At 41.0% G+C, this 19,797-nt stretch overlaps 2 protein-coding genes across 2 annotated transcripts; both read right to left on the bottom strand.

Moving 5' to 3' along the window:
• Positions 1-1,906: 1,906 nt before the first annotated feature.
• Positions 1,907-8,493, bottom strand: PTP4A1 (protein tyrosine phosphatase 4A1). The gene is made up of 5 exons (XM_071548502.1): positions 8,062-8,493; positions 6,415-6,507; positions 5,905-6,035; positions 4,600-4,674; positions 1,907-3,527 (listed from the first exon to the last, which is right to left on the bottom strand). The coding sequence occupies exons 1-5, from the start codon at positions 8,164-8,166 to the stop codon at positions 3,410-3,412; spliced, it is 522 nt and encodes a 173-aa protein (XP_071404603.1). The 5' UTR covers positions 8,167-8,493; the 3' UTR covers positions 1,907-3,409.
• An 8-nt stretch (positions 8,494-8,501) lies between these two features.
• Positions 8,502-15,328, bottom strand: LOC139668703 (uncharacterized). Its single transcript, XM_071548503.1, has 2 exons — positions 15,055-15,328; positions 8,502-8,610 (listed from the first exon to the last, which is right to left on the bottom strand). Exons 1-2 carry the CDS (start codon positions 15,091-15,093, stop codon positions 8,515-8,517), a joined length of 135 nt encoding a protein of 44 aa, XP_071404604.1. The 5' UTR covers positions 15,094-15,328; the 3' UTR covers positions 8,502-8,514.
• Positions 15,329-19,797: the final 4,469 nt, after the last annotated feature.

Here is a 19,797-nt window from a genome sequence, read left to right as displayed (position 1 = left end):
AGAGATTAACAATCAGAAGTATTAACTAGTTTTGAGTACTAAGTCTGCAATGGTTCACAACAGTTCAGAATAATGTAGTTCTACATTATTTCTTATATATTTTAAGTGCAGTAATACCAACTTAAGTTGAAACTTTAGCACTTCTGAGAATCAGATTCAAGAAAATCACATTGATTTTTATATCTGATTTTGGATAACCAGTAATAATGTGCCTTGTTTGACTATCTTTCCTCAGCATTGAGGACCACATGACAGAATATAGGGAACCCATCAGTTTTTTGTTGCAATAATTCCAAGATCATAAACCCTCTCTCCTATTTCCCATAAATATTTCTGCTAAATTCTAAGGAATTCTGTAAATACTACTACCATTTACAAACCACATCACGCAGGCCATTATGTCCACAGCACAACAGTGTAGCAGATGACAAGAATGTGCTACCCTATGATAAGGTACTGCTACAACATACCTCTTGAAGAACAAAGCAGTTATAGTCATTCTATGCATCCAAAACTAGATGTGACATTGAAGCCCGTCTTCCATGCCAGACTTTCGCCTTAGGACACAGTAATTCTGTTTAAGCTTTTCTTCCCCTGAATTTGTAAATTCATATATATATTACGCAGACTTTTATTCAACTCGCTTTATAGACTTCCATCTGCTATCTTATCTTCACATTTTGAGTGTTAAGATTTTAGTCCCAAAAGCCTAACAGAATTGTTAGGCAAGAGGAAGAGACATACTCTGTTCCTTAGAGTCATGTCTAAAATTGGAAACAGTTCAGAAGTCGACTTCAACTTTGCTTTATACAGACATTCATTATGCAAGTTTTTCCTCTCCAGAAACCTGTTTACTGAAATCAAATAAAGTCAAGCTTAGTCTCAAGTTTAGTTTGAAAGAACCAAGCTCATACCACTAACACATTAAGAGCTCTTAACCTAAACAAAACCCTTCTGACCCATGTGAGTTCTCTAGAGACAGAACAAAATCTGATCTTATATACAGAAATTGCATTAATAAATTTGAGTAAAAAAATTTCAGGCATTTTACTGGTAGTTGTTTTACTTATTCCTCCTAGTTCATGACTGACCAAATCATTATTTTTAACTTGTTTTGGATACTGCTCTGTGCCAAACCACTATTTACATCAGCCTGCTGTACTGCTGAGTTACAGAATTTTTGTGAATTTTGTCTGTGACCTTGTTTCTATTATCTAGTCCATCTTGACAACAGAAACACTGAGGACTTTGGATGTCATTCCAAAAGAAAACATCTTATTTCCTCAGTCAAATGAAGTTGTATTCCATTAAACAAAATACCCTTTAAACAAAGTTTAAACTTCCAAAGGAAAGCTGATTTCAAGTTTATTTTAGTACTTTACAGACTAAGCTGTATTTTACTCTTTCAGTCATTTTTCAATCATAGAGAGTGCTCTTTACAATGAGACCATAGCTTTTTCAAAAGCAAACTTCAAGAGTCTCACTGATGATTTTATGCTCCCACTTCATTGTTTAGAAAGGAAGAGATGTTTTACCAGTTTAAGCAGACTGGACCTGAGCTGATGATCACCCATGAGAACAGCACCTCAGATGGCTAAGAGCACCTTCCAGTTCTCATCAGCAGTGGTCACCACACTCTCAAAACTCAGGTCTTTGCTCACAGAATTTTTGGGATATCTTCTGTTTGGACATACCTTCAGACATGAAAATGAAGCATTGTATCACATTTTTAACTGAATTCTAATGCTACTGATACAAGTGTTCTTCAAGTTTTACTGATGCATATATTCTTCTGCCTTTTCTGCAAAAACAGGTTCCAGAATACTACTAAGCAAGTAACCTATTTTAGTACTGCGGAGGACAAGTCACAGGTAAGCTACATAAAGAAATACTGTGCTTTCTACCATTAATTTTTGTCCACATTTATTTATGAGTAAAACAAACAGCAAACATTACAGCAAAGGGGACATTCAGGCCCAGATATAAAATTAAAAAAAAAAGAAAAAAAAGAAAAACAGATGCCTGACTAGATTCTGAATTTAGGCACCTCAAGATTGCTGACAAAGTACACAAAAATAAGTGAAAGTGATGAGCATTTCAGCAAACTTTGTAAGTGCATTTCAGTATTTATTTAGATGTTTTAAGCTCTCGCACTAGATTTTACAAGCTGGTGAACACTGGCAAAGTATTTCTCCCACAGAACTATAACCACACATTCCCAAGACAGTATAAATATATGGTTGAACTAACATTAATACACATCACCATTTTATCAATTACATAATAAAACAAATTATCAAGTATCCAAATATTAAGTTACGCAGCTTGAAAGGCATACAAAATATTACAGAGGTCTGCCCAAGTCATAGCAGAAACTCAAGGAGGAAAAACAAAAAGAAAAAAAAATCACACTTTCAACAAAGCAATAGTTGGTAAACAACTCTCAATAGGTACAGTAAAAGAAAACTACAAGATTTTTCAGAAATTCTCTGATTAAGAATTTTTAGCTACAATAACAAAGCATTTCTACATTTTAAAAAAATATTTACTAAAGTAAAGGGCATATTCTATACTTCCTGCACAAGACAAAGGCAACATTTTACTAGAAATATTAAATAGCCCCTCCCAACCTTTTCAGGCCCTCTGTTAAGCTGCACATGAAGTGCCAACAATAATTTTACTGTAAGGCTTTTTGTCTGGAGACATTAAAGACTTGTGTGCTTCTGTACAATTTAAAAGATCATCTACATGAATAACCAGAGAGTAATGACTTGTAAAATGGAGAGGTCTGCACGTAACAGAAAAGTATGCAAGGGTAAAAAGTTGTTGTAATTCATAGTATTAAAAAGACAGACTGTGCAAATCCTGGTAATTCTAGTGCGATTGTGGGAGACAAAAACAGAGTGAGCAGGCAAGACTACTTTAGAGGCCATATTCTTTAATATTGAAATGATTGTAGAAAAAAAGATAGTAAGGTCCAGATAAGCTGGTAGTTCTCATATCATCAGAATTACACTCATTTTAACGAAAAATACGTAGCTGATATGCTGGGTGTTTTGGCACCTAATCTCTCTACAGACTGATTTATTTTAGTATCCCAATTTTGAGTAGTTGAAACTAGGTGGGTAAGACTCAATGGCATGATTAAAGGGTATTTGATCTGGTAATCAATGAACAAGGAGACAGCTCAGAAACAGGGTACAGCAAAAACATTTACTGGGCCTCCAAACAGATGGATATTTACCTAAACATAGAAGTTGCATTTCTACTGAGCCTTTAGCCTATTAAATACTCCTAAGGAAGCTTCCTTTACTACTAAAAAATACCAGACTGATGTCTTTAGCATGCAGTCTGCTTAATTCTAGTTTCCATCCATTATTCCCAAAGAAGTACTAAAGGCTGTTGAGCTTTACTGAATACAGCAATTATTTCGGTGACCATTGGAGTCTTTAAAGCGGAGACGCATCTTGGGGCGGTATTTCTCCAAGTACAGAAGTTGCTTGCTGTTGAAAGCTCCACGTCGCTTCCTAGATAGAGGAAAACATATTTTAAACAGAACATAAATCTCCTGCCCAGTGAAATAATATCACCAACCAAAGAAAAATATTTTAGGTCACTTAAAAAAGCCACCTTTAAGTCAAGGCTTTAACCAAAATAGGGATAATTCAAAGTTCAGTGCCAGGAAAGAGGGTGGTAACTTCCTTTCACAAATACCTCATTGGACCACATGCTCAGAGGAGTACAAAGCATTTTAGACAGTGTTCTACCTCTGATATACAAAAAGCAGAAAGCTTACAGTATCATGAAAGTACATAAACATTTCAAGTCCCCATAATAAGAAGCTGAACAAAAACTGAGCTTTGTTTTCTCAGACCATAAGTATGTGAAAAAAAAAGTACATGCTTAACTGACTGGAATATGTACCAGGCTTCCTATTCTTCACTTTATATACAACCAGTACAAGCTGAATTTAATTCTTTAAAGACTTGGCAATTATACAAGAAGTATTTTAGTACCGTTTATAATAATTGCAGCTTCTTTTAAATATAGCTGAAACCTGCAAAATTAAGACATTGTGACTAAAACTGTTCTCATCAAACTTACATACAATTATCAAAAAAATCCAAGAAAATATTTGTCTTCAGTAGACCACCAGAAAAGACTAGGAAGAACTTCTTGGCACACTTTGGTCTAATACAGAATAAAGGATCCACCAATGTGAATAAGTGTTAGTTCTAGCTAGAAGACAGAACCTAAATTCCAAAGGTATTCTGCCTCTCATATGTAAAATAAATAAAGAGAAATCTGATCTAACTGAAAGTTAGGGGGTTTGTTGGTGTTTGGGTGTTTTCTAAACCTCAAAAGATTATGCACTGATTCTGGCTTCCACAGGAATAGAAAAAACCCATTGTACAGGCCAAGTCTACAACACCGACTGTATGCAGTACAAATTCAGATATAGTAAATTAAGGATCTTATTCTCAATCCCCCCCCCCCCCCAAAAAAATCAAAACTAACAATTTGGAACTTCCTTTAGAGCCCCGTGATGGATCAACATGTTAAATCTTGGAAACAGCTACATATTAGCTTCATACTTACTGTCTAATGAACTGCACTGCATCTTCATACTTCATTCCACATTCTATCAGTGCAAGAGCAACTAGGACTGGAGCTCTGGTTAAAAAGAAATCATATTCATTTAGATTTGCCAGTGCATACTCAGAAAAAAGTCTGCTTTACCTGGTTCTCTCTTCTGTCCTTCTGTGTATCTCATGTTTCCTCTCTGGGAAAGCAAAAGAGGCAGAAGGTATTTCTATACTAACTGAGCCATTATACCACCTGTTTTTGAGTTACCCATTCTCATTAAGATAAGGGTTTAAATTGACTCTAGTCAACCTCAGCTTTGTTCATCTAACTTTAGGTATAGGAGAGTACAATAGGAATAAAATGAAAGTAATCTTTAACCATTTATTTCAAGGCAGTTGATTTTGGGGAAGAGCTGTGTATGGTTTTCTATTCCCCACAATGAAGCATTCTTACAAGCAGTCAGAACGCGCAAGCAGAAACCAGAAGAGGGGTCAGGTTCAGTAAGAACTGACAAGACCTGGTAGTGCCACAAGTTTTAAAACAGATGAAATCTGCACTTCCCTGAGGATTTCCTTGCTTGCCAGTATTCTTTATCTGACAGAATACAGTTTTGAGTTAGGAAAGCTTGACAGAAATGAAACAAATACATTAGCAATTTATGGGTCAAAAAAAAAGGAAAATCATACCACACATGAGCAACAGAATTGTGCATTCAGTAGGTAAGCTTAAGTGATTTTGTATGTTATAAGAAAAAACTCACATGATAGAAAGCTAGGATATTCTTTTCAACTAATTAACTGCCCAATTTTTAGGAAAATCCAACAGGTATCACTCTAAGTAGCAGAAGACGACTTTGTTTTTGATAACATTCATCACTACAGTCAACTTTGTTACATATGAAGCCATAATGCAGTGGATAAAGGCAGGCTTATGGACAGCAAAACCAGAAACCTCCATTTTAGATACTGCTGAAATGGAGATGAAGAGGAAGCAGGCGAGTCACTAAAAAACAAATCCATTAGAAAAAAAGACTAGCAAGACAAAAATACTAATGGGACACTTATCAATGTGCTTGGTACAAGAATATACTTGTTTACTTAATTCAGCAGACTTTTGTGAGAGCTGTGATTGTAGCATCATCTGTTGACCAAAAGGCTTTAATATACACATACAACAGTTTCTGCCATTTTAACTACTTTTAAGCATGAGGTCATTCCAATACTGGATACGTGACTATTTTAGATTTGCCTCAAACTTTTGTACTAGATCTTAAGAAGTCTGGCCAGGAATTAAATAGATCTTTAAAGCTTCACCCACCTTCCAAGACCAGCAACACAGTGTACAGCAATACAACAACCAGGTTCTTCACGAAATTTAACTTTAAGGAGGTTTAGCCAATCATCAACAATCTGGTTGGATGGTGGAGCACCGTCATCAAAGGGCCAATCCTAGAGTACAGGATGACAAATACATCAAGATAGAATTCTTTTTGCTTGTAAGATGTGTGCATAGGCAAAAAAAGGGAGGGGTACAATGGGTAAAGTGCTGACAGCTAAGGAAACCACTCAATCTTATGATTTTCTAACAGTATGACTATAGGAATATCACAAATACATTCCTTCAGTCAGTTTTCATTGAAGCATATGATTTTGCTCAAAACTGAAATTTGTTTCCTGACAAGTAATGACCGCACAGCTTCTTCCTCCATCATCTGATAGACTACACTTATAGAGTTAATAAGGTGGTATCAAAAGAATTATTTTTTGGCAAGGGTAAGGGTGGGGAGGTGAATGGGTTGGTTTTAAACTATGCTTTTACATTACTTACCAAAACTTGAATGCCTTCTTTTTCCACCGGAGCAGTGTCATAAGTAGCTTCACACACTCTTACCACTGTGGTAACACCGTATTTCTTAAGTTCCTAAGGAGTGAAAAAAAATTGTTGTAAAATAGCTTTACTTACCATTTAATTTTCTTAGTAAGTTTACTCAGTACCTCTTTCAAAAAGTTTCGGTAAGTAACCTCAATACAAGTGCTTGCCAATCTGCAAAGAACACCAAAAGTTGAAATAACTAAAAACCAGTGTGCTAATGCCAGATACCTTTAAGCTCTTCTGCAAGTGTAGTCTTATCTGCAAACCAAGTTTTGTTATGTTGGATCAGACTTTTTTTGATCTAAAATCAGATCCAGCCAGATATTGATTAATCAAGTAGTCCATCTCAAAAAGATTATTCCTTTTAAAGGCACGGGAAGTTTCCTAGTTTGCAAGGCTACATTCTTCCACAAAAGCATTTCCGAGCAAGGTTTAAATCTTACCCTTCTTTCTCTCTCTGCTTGGAACAACAGGTTTGTAAGATCACTTACTGTTAAGAATTATGAGCACAGGACAATAAATTATTCCAGATCCTGAGTTGTCCTAACTAGAGAATAACAAAATTTAGCTTTCCATTTTACTGTTATCCAAAAAAAGCAATCACTCTTCATTGTTCCTGTAACAACTCATCGCTCACATTGTAACTACCATGATAATGTCTGAAACATACCCTAAGCCTACTTTATCTCCTTGTGAGGGTGGAATGCCATCAAATGTCATCTCACTGTGTTTCCTGTAAACTATCCTGCACCAAATGCAGAACTGACTCATACCTAAAATCTTGCTAATGAGAATTTTGCAAACTCTGACCTTACCAGCAGTAACTTTGCAGGAACCCACCTGCATACATGCATACACTTTATACATCGGTGCTCTTTATAGTTCCAACATGCTGGACACCAGGTTTAGATGATAAACTCACTCCCAGCAATATCTGCCAAGCCACCTGGCTTTAGTCAGTAAATGATTTCAGCATGTGCCAAAACACTTGGAAGTAGTTTCAGCAGATCTGGATGCACAGTAAGCAGCCTACTGCCACAAATTTCACTCAGGTAGACACCATGAACCAGAGGCTACATTAAAACTATGATCTGCTAATACTGAAGGAAGCGAGGCAGTTAAAGCATTTTGCAAGCCTGTTTCTTGTTACTGAGGTTCTGACCCACAACATATAGCGAATTATTCCCCTTTTTAATCACTATGCAGTAAGTGCAAGGAAATGTTATACCACTTCAGCCTAATCTGAATTCAAGTTCATACCACTAGCAGATATTTGTATTGCTCTGCCAAATAACTTCTGTTTTCAGACCTAAACAATGTACTTAATATATTGTATACTAGGCAGTCTAACTATTACTTGGCTTCAGTCTCAGAATTACATTTGTTAAGGACAAAGTATATCTGAAGAGATTTGTCTGTAGGTCTTTAAAGCACAGCACCAGTATTTGTAAACAGTCAATATGCAAACAGTTTCAGTACCTCCTCATATGGCTTTCACAGCAGTTATCAACTAGTGAAGAAGGAAACTGTAAATACTGTAAAAATAGCACACTGCCAAGGCATCAAAAAAATACATCACTAAGAATTCTGTCCTGGTCTTACCTCTATAAATTTGTTTAAGGTTGCATTGGTTGGGTTGTGTGTGATCAGGAATCTCATGTTCTTGTAGGTGATTTCCACGGGAGCTGGGCGGTTCATTCGGGCCATATTGATTTAGTTAAACATGCAACAAGATTATGAAAGGATTAAAAAAATTCTAATACAGAAGTGGTGTTGAGAAACTGAAGTCTACTTCACTATACTCCACGTGAAATTCTCAGTGCTTGGAAGTATGAAGTTGGGAGCAATGGGAAGTGAAATGAACCTCCTAACAAGAAGCAGCAATTCTTGAATCCAGTAATACTGAGGCAAAAGAAAGGCAGTGCACTGAGGTTTACCCCATCCAGGTCTGAATTCTGTTGTTAAATGCTCTGCCAATTTCAATTCAACACTTCTTATCCTGGTTAACCACTCTTAGGGGGGCTTCTTGGTGGAGTAGTAATGAATTTCTACAGTTCACTTGTCTGCATAGAGGTCGTGCTGTGCCTGGCAGTAGTCTCCACTGCCCTTCAGAAACTCCATAAATGTGTGACCAAGAACACCACAGAACTGCTGTAAAGAAAGAAGGAGAAAAAAAAAGCATAATGACTATAGGTGAAATAAAATTACTTTTAAGACATCAAGCATTATAAAATAAAAAAATAAAAACACAGCAACTTTGCAGTTTCACAAAGTTTATTTTTTATTCCCAGAATTAAGTCTGTATAAGAATCCTGTTACCCTTCTTAGCAAGGATTACCTGAAAATAAATATTTATTTAATACAAACTTTTCATGTAGGGTTTCAACACCAAACCCCAAAATGTATTAAAATACCAATTCAGATGTGCTAAACATAGCAACAAGTTTTAAGAACCCCAGTATTTATATAAAGCATAGTTTTTTCCAGGATACTCATACAACTGCCCCTTCTATTCTGAACTGAGAGACATCACATCTACTAAAGTTACAGTGACCTTAAGTAGTCCCATGAAAGCAAAGATGAGATTCCTTGAATATTCAGTCTCAGCATTGGACAAAAACTATCAGTCTCTACTTAGATGTAGAATCACTTGTCCTAATGGCTAAAAACTTACTTTCCATGTAAGCATCATTAATTCACATACAGAACAGCCAGTAGAAAAAAAAGTGTATAAATTCACCTGACTCAAATAGGAGGCCATGAAAGCCAATGTCGTCTTTGGGGCGGAACAACAAAATTTGAGCTTTTGAGCATACCTGGAGACTTTCAAAGCATGTAGATTTTTAACTAAGGAACATTTCACATACTAAAGGCTGAGGACCCACAGCAACCTTCATATGCTTTTAACTGTCTTTTTACACCAGGACTTAGCAATTTACCAAGTTAGCAGTAACAATGTAGCTAAAAAAGTACACAGGCAACTTTATTGAACAGGTTATTCCTGTCCAGTAGTATGCTGTCTAGCCATGGTTAAATTTATATATATAATTACTGCAAGAGGTAACCAGGAATTAAGATAGCAAATGAACTGCTCTGAGTTGGGTGTTCATTTGCAGATGTTGCACATGAATCACCAAGATATGCTTTTCTGCACTATGGAACCCTTAGAGCAGAGGAGTTAGTTTTGTGCCCAGCCACAGTACCAGTGCTGCTGCTGATACCTGCCTAGGGAACAGAAGGGAAGATGAGAGGAGTTCTGTTTCCCAAAAGAGGTACAAGTTAAACCATGTGCCCACTAAATATACTTAGGTACTAGAGAGAAACATAATAATTGTTCCTACAAATATTTCACAGAAAAAAATATTTATGTTGGTCAGTCAACTCATTTTCATTTTCAGACAGCTTCCTGCTAATTTTGAGTTAGTGTTAATCACAGGCATGACTTGTAAAAGAGAAACAAACAAAACAAAAACTAAAAAGAAAAACCAACCAACCAACAAAACCCACAAAACCCAAAAACTCTCCAGTCTTCTAACAAATATGATAATTAATTTAACAAAAAGAAACTAAGATGACAATTTCACATGCACTTTGGTGCCATTACAGAGATATTACCAGTGGCTGATAGTAGAGATTTTGCAGGATTAAGTTTGCCAGTTACTTTCAAAAAAGCTATTGCAGTTTTTATTTTTGAACAACTTGAGAGACAGGAAGAACTCTAAATATAATAGGCATGAAAAAGGAGCAAGAAGAATCCTCTGAAGTCAAAGGCCAGTGGAGTAACAGGAACCAGGAGAATTCAGACTCGGAAGAACTCCAAGAATCCTTTTCCCTGGTAGAGGATGAGGGAGTGGAGGCTGTTGGAAACAGTAATGCATGAAAGTGAACTTGAGGACACAGAATGAGTCATTGGGGGGAAAACCTTTCAATATGCAAGATGGGGACTTTGGGAAAAAAAACAAGAGTAACTGGAAGCAGTTAACACACAGCCATACTGGGGCAGGTAAGAAGAAAGAAGTAATCAGGACTCATCCAGCCTGCTAGATAGTCTGACCATAGCATGCAACTAGCAGTACTCAAGATACCAGACAAACTCACTGTGGGGATAAGGAAAAGGGCAGGCAGCAAAGTATTATTTAAGTAAAAAAGCCTTCATTTAAATGCAAATTGCTAATCACATCTGGAAACTCGGTACACAGTTCAAGTTCTTATACAAATGTGAAGCCAGTAGATTATGCAATGTTACAGTTGGGTTCTATGTGTCATTAACCCTTACAAAGGAATTCATTTTGTTAATTACTGACTTAACAGTCAGTACTAGACACATCAGCACCTTAATAATTCACACAACTAAGGACCTAACCAAGCATGTATTTAAGCCGCACTGTTTGCCTTGGCAACTGCTGCTGCCACATTATAAAGAAGCAAAGCTCACATTTTCCTTTGATGTGAATGCCATCACTTCTCACCAAACAGTAAAGCTTCAGCAGTACAGCTTCACATGCAGACCTATTCGTTTAGGCAGCAACACAATGTACTATCCTAAGACAGCTCTGCCAGCCTAGTTTAGTTCTGTTCTGGGAATAAATGAAAACTTAAAAACAAGTAGTATACGCGCATGCTGTTTGTGTTAGGGCATTAAGCTGCAGGACATGGCTTTGCCCATCTTCAGCAAAAACACCTGGAAGATGAGAAATCAGCTATAAAAATAGCATTGCAGTAATTAAGACAATCTCAGGCTTTGAGGGAACTTAAATGATGTCAGGAACTTTCAAGGGGGGTGGAAATACAGCTTTAAAATTACTGTATTATCTCATATAGTTTTGATAGGTAAGCTATCAAAAAAAGACAGTACACGAAAGCATAAAGTTGTGTAAGTGAAGCTCAAACGAACAGTGTTGTATGCAGAGGGTTCTTCTAACAGAGTAATACTAACTCATTGTTTGTACCATTAAGTTGGTTAAATCCAGCATATTCTTTTCAATTTACATATAAGTTTTCCTTGAGGAAAATTAACACTGAAGGATTCTGGAAAAAGAAGTAGCTGCTTCCATCATAACAGAAAGCTTAACAACATTTTGACTGTTAGAGCCATCAAAATAAACCTAGAAAAAATTAACACTAATAAGGTAGGGCCATGTGTTAAGAGAAGGCAACCTGTCCATTACAGGTTAAAGCCATCTTAGTTATGATTGTACCATCCCCTCTAATTTATGCTAGGAGAGGTTAGAGAATAGTCTATTCAAGTAGGAGGAAGACTTCTTGAAAAGAAAGGCTTTAATTAATGCCCTTCTTTGGGACAGAAAGCTAAAGTATCTGTCTTCACTGACAAGCAGATTCACATGCATGTTAATTCAAGGTTTGAGAAAAGCACTCATGTCTGACAAAAACAGCTTACAAAGTAATCTATTAGATCATTACTGATCTGGGGAAAGCAGAGGGGTGTATCCCATGCTGTAGACATCCTTATTCACAACTCTGTAGCATCCTGAAAAGCATGCAAACAAGAGTGCTTGTTTACACAGTTACATGACACTTTACCTTCAGAAGATAAGCAAGATGGTTCAGTTGCTCAATCCGCCTGCCCATAGACAGAAAACATTTATAGCTGGAACCAACTATGTGGTCTCACATTCTCTGAAGTCAAGACCTGACACACACTCACCTACCGAAACCACAGGGTCAAAACTTGAAAACTAAACCAAGCTACATTTCATGACAATTTGAGAACATCTGCAAGGCAGTTTGTTCTTCTAACTTACTACCCAACAAAAAGTTACTGACAGATGGCCCTGACTTCCTCTTACTACTCGAGGCCAAAATATAGCAACTGCCACGGCAGTCAGGGAAGAGTGGGAGGGTAAGGGGTACGAAGGCGAAGCCATTACGAAAGACAGAGGCCCACCTTCCTAAGGTGCTATCGACAAGGTGTGCCTCCCATCTATGGGCACACGAATGCCTGTACTGTGATATCCACAGTGATAACTGTCCATTTTAGACCATGGAAAGCAACCCATTGCCTAAGAAAGTACACTCATATCTCACTGACAGGAAGGGAGAATCCAAAGGTTTATCAAATTTGTTGCGACATGTAGGATGTTCTTGTGGTTCAAGTATCAGCGAAGGGAGAAGAAAAAATTATCTCAAAACTTCCTGTATAACAAGTCAATGCAACTTCCAGAGATGATGAAATTGAAGCCATGTGACTGGGTTCAAAGTTCTTCTATGTGGACCACAAAAACAGCACGCAAAGAAGCATGATACCAGATATTGGGGAAAATAAGACATCACAGAACCCATTCCATCCCCTTGTCCAGTGCTTCCTCTTGTGTTTTCGAAGTAATCTCAAAATGACTTAACATCGTCACTTCAACAGCAAAGTACATAAACCCTGTCGATCTACTAAAAAAGATTCCATTATATTTTAAGCAATAACATGAGAAAATTACCACATACACTTAAACACAGTTATTGCTGTATTTCATTGACATTAATAATGCCATGAATACCGAAGAGGAATTTGCAACTGAGAAGTGGTAAGGATTTATGGTTTAACACAGAAATATATCTTTTATTGATCCAATAGAGCAAGCTTTATTTTTTTTTAAAGAAGGTGAATATCTGCTGCTAGTTTACCCTTATCTGGGCATTCAGGTTAATGTTTAGAAGTGATCACTTACAGTCAGCCTACACACTGGGATAGATCCACCATTCTTATGTGCCATGTATTCTGTCAGAAAAGTTTCACAGAGAAGTTATGAGACAAAGCTAAAATTATTTATTTACTGCCTTACTAACACATTTGGTTTCAGTAAGACAATGACATCCTTCTCCCTTGGCTCCTACTATATCTGTCACTCATTTTTATTTTTCACTCATATTTCCTCTCACTGCTGTACAATTTCTATATTGCTCCTTCCACACTTTACCCCAAAACAACTCTGTCTTGCAGGAACAGTTTGAAAACTCTTTGCTGTTCATCACTAGAATAGTATGAGCTGACATTTAAGTGTAATCTTCAGATGTGCAATCTTCAGGTTTTCTTGATTTGGCAGTTTTATGAGATGACAAAGAGACAGCGTTCATACTTCTGAGTCACTGCTTTCAAAGGACTCAGCAGATGCAGGCAGAACATATTGGAAAGCTGTCTCCAGTAGAATCACAGGACGACCCTCATGCCACAAAAACAGTACATTTGTCAGCTCATAATATTTGCAATGTGCATAGCTGGCTACGAGAGAGCAAACAATCCTCCTCGTATTACCGTAGATTACTTGCTTTTGTTAATTCTTTGTCTTTCTTACTTCCCTGCTTTTGGAAGGCATACTACCACCAGCAAGCCATGTGTTATTTGATTGTGCTTAAACACACACTGTGCTCTGTGGCCACAGATGTTAGGCAGCACAGGCATCCAGATTACTAAGAGTGTAAAAAAAAAAGGAAACGGCAAGCGTACGAAGAAAGCAAAACCTTCCAATGCTGAACTGTGATCCACCTCCAGAAAGAAAATGCCCTCCTTAAAAAGCCAGATGGCAAGGTCTTAAAAGCAGGTTCGGTCAAAATTAAGGTATTTGAGTGCAATCATGAGCTTCTCAGGTTCGAGGCTGATTGTTACAGAAACAACCGCTTCACCGTATACTTAAATCACTCCTCTGCGGACGTTTCCTGCCGAAAAAGGCCGGCTGCACACCCGAGTTCGGGCATACCCCACCTTCACTGCATAGAGCTCATTTTGGAAAGGACTCACGTCCTCGTTCGCAGCCAGCGCTGCCTCCCCGCCCGAGTCCGGCGGAGACAAAGCAGCCGCCGGGCCGCGCCGCGCACGTGGGGCCGCGGCGGGGGGGAGCTCCGGCCGCGGAGCCGAGCCTGGCATCCCGCCCGGCCGACACCGCTCAGGGGCAAGCCCCGGCTTGCCCAGGCAACCCCGGCCGCCCCCACCCGCGGGGTGCCGGGCTCCCGGTCCGCCTGTCCCGCTCTCCCCGGAGAGCAGAAGATGTCCCGGTCGCGGCAGCGCCGCGCGGGCCGGGCCGGGCAGTGTCCCCGGCTGCGGCGGTCACGGGTTCACATCACGCCTCGATCAGGCTCCGACGCGGAGCCATCTTGTCCCCCGGAGCCGCCGCCCGGCTCGGCCTCCCCCCGGCAGGGGGCTCCCGGCACGGTCCTGGGCGCGGAGCCCCGGCCCCAGCGGAGCTGCCCTTCCCGGCGGACGGCCCGGCCCGGCCGACACCGCCACACAGATCCGGCCGGGCGGGGCAGGCGGCACCCGCGTTCACAAAGCGGCTTTGTGCCCGGGCCAACCCGCCCGGGAGCCGCGCAGAGGTCGCCGCCTCCTCCTTTCCCGGCGGAGGAGGGAAGAGGGGGCGGCAGGCGGAGGCAGGAGGAGAGGGGCGCCAGGTCGGGATAGAGGCCGAGCCGTGCCGCAGCTCGGCCCGCCCGAGGGGAGCCGCAGCCCGGCCGCTTGCAGCCTGCATGGCCCGAGCGAGAGAACAAAGAGACAACATGGAGGAGCAGGGGGAGAAGCTCAGGAGCCGGGCACGGGTGGGCGGACGGCGGGGCGAGGGCCCGGGGCGGGGGGCGCGGGCGGGCGACACTCACAGGAATATGGTTACTCATTGAAGACTGTAGCCTGATCATACAGCCGGGGTGCGGGCGCCACCGCCGGGGGCAGGAGGAGCAGAACCAGGAGGAGGAGGCGGCGGAGGCGCTGGAGGCCGCGGAGCTGCCGGCGGGGGTTCGGCGGCGGCGGCGCGGGGCAGGACCATACAGCGGCTGCGGCGGGCTGGCGGCTCTGCGGGCGGCGCGGGGCGGACGAGGCTGCACCAGGAGCGACACTCGGCGCCGCCTCCCGCACGAGCGCCCCGGCCCCGCCCCCTCCCGCGCGCATCACTGACGAGCGGCGCTCCCGCCCAATCAGAGCCGCCGCCCGCGCGTCCGGGGCGGGCACGAGCCGCATTGGGGCGTGGCGGCGGCGGGGCCGGTGGCGCGAGAGGCGGAGGCGGCCGGCGGGAACCGGTTCGTGAATGGCGCGAGGCGGGGGCGCCCTCGGGGCAGGGCCGGGCAGGGCCAGCCCACAGCGGGGCCCGCCCGCCCAGGCCGGAGCTTCCGCCCCCCCAGGCCGCAGCTCCCGCCCCCTCAGGCCGCAGCTCCCGCCCCCGACTACGCCGGGAGGACCGTGCTGCCACGTCCGGCTCCCCCGAGACGGCGAGTCCCGACTCTGCGCCCGCAGCCCCTGCAGCCGCCGTGGCGGGGCGAGGCGGGACAGCCGTTCCCATGAGGGCCGCTGGACGCGAAGTGGCGCAGCGCGGCACCGGGCGGGTTTAATCCCTCGAGCCCTTCGCCCGTGGTCTGCAAAACCGCTTTGGCGAGTTAACGCCGACAGGAAGCTCTTAGCGCGTTTTGTCTGCAGATTACCCCGTGTTCTTTAAGTCGGGATAAAACCCCTGCTTTCTGGTGTTACAGATGGGAGGTCAGCCCAGTAGGCCAGAAGTGGTGTGGGAAAAACATCGTGGGCTCTCTCATCCTTGTGCCGTCTCTGGCTCCTGGGAGGCAGCGGGTCCCACGGCACAGGATTCCCGAAAGGCAGACATCAGCACTCGGAGCCCGCCCGGCGGTGGGAAGCACCGATGGTATCCCTGCTGTGCCCTGGGGATGGAGGCATGGCAGGCAGTTCCCAGCTGGACACCGGCAATCTGGGAAACACCTCAATGTGGGTCAGCGCCAGCTTTGTGAAATAACAGCCTATTTTTAGATTCAGTTCATCTGAAACTCTTCTAGTTGTATTTGACTAGTTAAGTCTTTCTCCTGTATGAGACTCTATTGGTACTATACAGATCACAAGAGACAACCGAAGTTGTTTTTTCGATCTAAAAAATATGCGGCTCAGTTCTGAGTCTCGTCAGTGAGTGCTGGCTTATACAAAGGAATGGCTGGTTTGTGGTTTTGCCCAAATTTCCGGGTTTTTGTCTAACCTCTATAAACCATGGGTTGTACAGAGGAGGTTTTCATGGTCACTGACACGTGAGAGGTGTGTTACGCAGAACGTGACTGTATTGCCTCACTCCACCTCGCTTCACGTGGCCATCAGCTAATTTCTGACAAGGAGCCATATCTCTGCTAGGATAATATACTAATATTTTCTGGCCTAAAAATAGATCTGAGCTATATTTATTGACATTGCATTTTGTGTTTACTGACTTAGGACACGTGGCTGATGAACTTGCAGCTGTTTCCACTTCTCCATATAAAACTTCTTGAAAATGTCCTCAGAATACTATATGATGATCCCAAGGTTAATGACCGTTTGGAATATTTTTTGTTGCTGGTTGCGATGTTAAGAAGGTTTGGGGGAATAAAAAAAATAAAGTCAACACAGCTTCTCATGTTTGTAAAGCTTGAGGAATTTGCTCTGGATAGAGTTCTGAGATTAAACAACTCTTTACATACTTTAATCCATGCTGTTTGGTTTTTCTGTTTGTTTGGGTATTTTTTTTCCTCCTCCACCGGTACAAGCTTCTGTTTCATTGCACATTAAACTGATAAAGATTTTAAGATCGAGTTACTTTGTGCTGCAACATACTTGCAGGGCCGTAGCAACAGTAGTTTACACTGAAAATAAGTCACTGGCAGTGACTTTGAAAGGATGTACTCTAAACAAAAAGGATTTGGCTCAGAAAACTTTTAATCTAAAAGGATTTTTTTTCTATTGAAGGAAAGAATGCCTGTCATTTTAACTATTTGATATTAATTTTTATTATGATAGTCCCTATCTGGCTCCCCTCGTTGGGATTATGTCATACTAGTTGTCACTTAAGATGCAGTTCCTGTATTTTATGGTCTGAGATGACATGAGATACTTGGGAACGTTAGAGCAGGTAGATGACAATAGTCTCTGTTTTCATATAGCAAAGAGGAGTGTCAGAGATATTTATAGGGGAGAGAGAGAAAAGTGAATAGGTAAAAAGTGCCAACTAGTGAAGTGTTGAAACAAAGTGAGTTGAGGAAACAGAAAGAACTCTGTGGGGTATAATCAGGAGAGACAGATACTAGCAGCCTGAGAAGCAAAGATGTGATCGTCACCATTGTTGTGGCATTGGGAAGATTAATACAACTTTTGTGATAAGAGGCTATAATAGGAGAAAGTTTGAATATATTTCTGAAGAAATGGGAGTAAGAAAATAAAATATGTGCATGGCCTGAATGCCCAGTCCTTACTTTGTTGAGTATTATCAATAGTTTCTGAAAGTTTTAGTAGGCAGTTGTGCATTAAGCCAGTCAATTTAAAGGATACTGAGGTTTCAAAAATCGTGATGGTATGATTTGCTTTCTTTTGCCCTAAGTACAATAATGGAAAAAAAGAAATCCCAATTCACTTTATTTATGCTTTGCTAGCTATTTTTATCAAGAAGAGGAATCCTAATATGATTAGGAAGCAGTTTTTTACTTTTAAGTCATCTTTATTAACTTTTCTGTACTTATAAAAATATCATTATATTATTTTTAGCCAGAGGGACCAGAACAGAAAGTAGTTTTCAACATGCAGTCACACAGTCCAAGTATCACTTCAAAATGGTTTGTATTAATTTCTTGCCAATACATGTGTTCTGATTTGAGAATGCTACCTCTATGAGATTAAAGAAAATTAAATTTTAAATTAACTGTAATGTTTGAAATATGTATCTTTATGTAGCAACCAATATTACTCAAAGACTAAATAAAAATACTGATTATCAATATGCTTGTCTTTTGCAAACACTTAACTTCCTTAGTCCCTCTAGACAGAAATCAGTCAGCTGTCCCTGACATTTGTGGGGGGTCTTCTACGTCATAACACAAGGGCAACAAATCCCAGGCAATCATAAACTGAAAGAAATGTCAGAATCTGAATTGGTTAAAATTATGTCTGTTACTGTTCTGTACGTATGGACTTAACATACACACCTAAGGGTTTGCTGGTTAGATCTTCAATCTGCTGATATTAACTGTAGCCTTTTGTGGAGAAGTTTCTGAAGGCTGTGTTAATGGCCATGTCATGCTAATGTATTAAAACTTGAAGTGAGTTGGGTATGACTGGGTTAGACTGTCATCCAATAGGTAACTCATACATGACTAAGCTGATTAAAACACCAAATAATTAAAGGATAAGAATATAATTAATGCAAATCAATGTAGTTCTGGAGAAAACAGCTGTTGTAAAGAAAGCTGACTTAATGCTTTGATTAGATTACAAGATTGGCATAAAAGTAACTGCATAGTTTTAATGCTAAATGTGCATGTTTTCAAACAGTTTTATCAAAGGAGGATAATCATAAATCACTCTAAAACACAAGTGTGACTGATGCTAAGACTGATGAATAGCAAGTAGCAATGATGCCAACGTAGTTCTGCAGAGTAATCTAGATTATTTAGTAACTTATGTTCACTCAAAAATGTGTTTTAATACAGGCACTTGTGAAGTCATCCAGCTAGAACCAGGAATACAAGCAAGGTTTATAAGTTTTACAGAATGCTTTTGTTACTCTAAAAAGAGTCCAAATATTGTACTGGACAAATAAGTCAATATGAACTCCCAGGGCGGTGCTGTGGTATAATAACAATAAAATGGTCCTTACGTAATCCTTGGGTATCTAATGTGAAATTGTGAGGAGTAGAGGGATTTTTTTTGGTTTGGTTTGGTTTTTTAAATAGCATCAGTACTAACTATTGAATACCATCTGCAGCTCTGTTGATCACAGGCCTTCCAAGCTACCTGATTTTCTGATATATAAAAAATCCCAGTCAAGGTGTATGGAGCCTGTGTGTGACATTTTTCATGTGACTTATTACCTACTCCTTTGTCTATATACTTACTGCCCCACCTCTTAGTCCTTTTTACCTCCCTCAGGCTTAGTGCTGTGGTGTCTCTCAGATTCTGTCATCTTCTGGAGAACAGGGTAGTGGAGTGGAAGGGACTGCAGGACAGCATCAACTGTGTAAAATTTTTGTTTGAGAGTGGTAGGTCCACAGCTGAAGGAGAGGTTTGACCTCTGCCCCTGCATTGCTTAACCCCCGTCAGGAACTGACAGGCTGGCAAGGTCAGGGTGACCTTGGGGCAGCCAACAAGGTAGTCAACAACCCCAGAGCAGGCAAGCGGGCCAGACCCATTGGCGCCAGGGTCTGATGCTCACCGCATGAACACTGCATGCAAGCTGCCTCCCAGCCAATGGGAGAACCCCTCCATTGCGTGATCAAAGATCTCCAGCCTATCCAAAGCCGCCCCAGTTCGCGTGTACCCTTCAAAACCCTATATAAGATGTTTACCCCCTCAATAAAGTTGTCTGACCTTTCATGCTTTTAACTTTA

Source organism: Pithys albifrons, chromosome 2 (genome assembly GCF_047495875.1).
Source record: "Pithys albifrons albifrons isolate INPA30051 chromosome 2, PitAlb_v1, whole genome shotgun sequence".
NCBI lineage: Eukaryota > Metazoa > Chordata > Aves > Passeriformes > Thamnophilidae > Pithys > Pithys albifrons.
This window is presented reverse-complemented; position numbering and strand designations above follow the sequence as displayed.

What these genes read in the sequence shown, in the direction of transcription:
- PTP4A1 (XM_071548502.1), bottom strand. Translation starts at nt 8,166, where the DNA reads ATGGCCCGAATGAACCGCCCAGCTCCCGTGGAAATCACCTACAAGAAC. An exon ending in CCTTAAACAAATTTATAGAG is followed by an intron (nt 6,508 to 8,061) that starts GTAAGACCAGGA and finishes TTCACTCCTTAG; the next exon opens with GAACTTAAGAAATACGGTGT. An exon ending in AAGAAGGCATTCAAGTTTTG is followed by an intron (nt 6,036 to 6,414) that starts GTAAGTAATGTA and finishes CCTGTACTCTAG; the next exon opens with GATTGGCCCTTTGATGACGG.
- LOC139668703 (XM_071548503.1), bottom strand. Translation starts at nt 15,093, where the DNA reads ATGATCAGGCTACAGTCTTCAATGAGTAACCATATTCCT. An exon ending in CAATGAGTAACCATATTCCT is followed by an intron (nt 8,611 to 15,054) that starts GTGAGTGTCGCC and finishes CTTTCTTTACAG; the next exon opens with CAGTTCTGTGGTGTTCTTGG.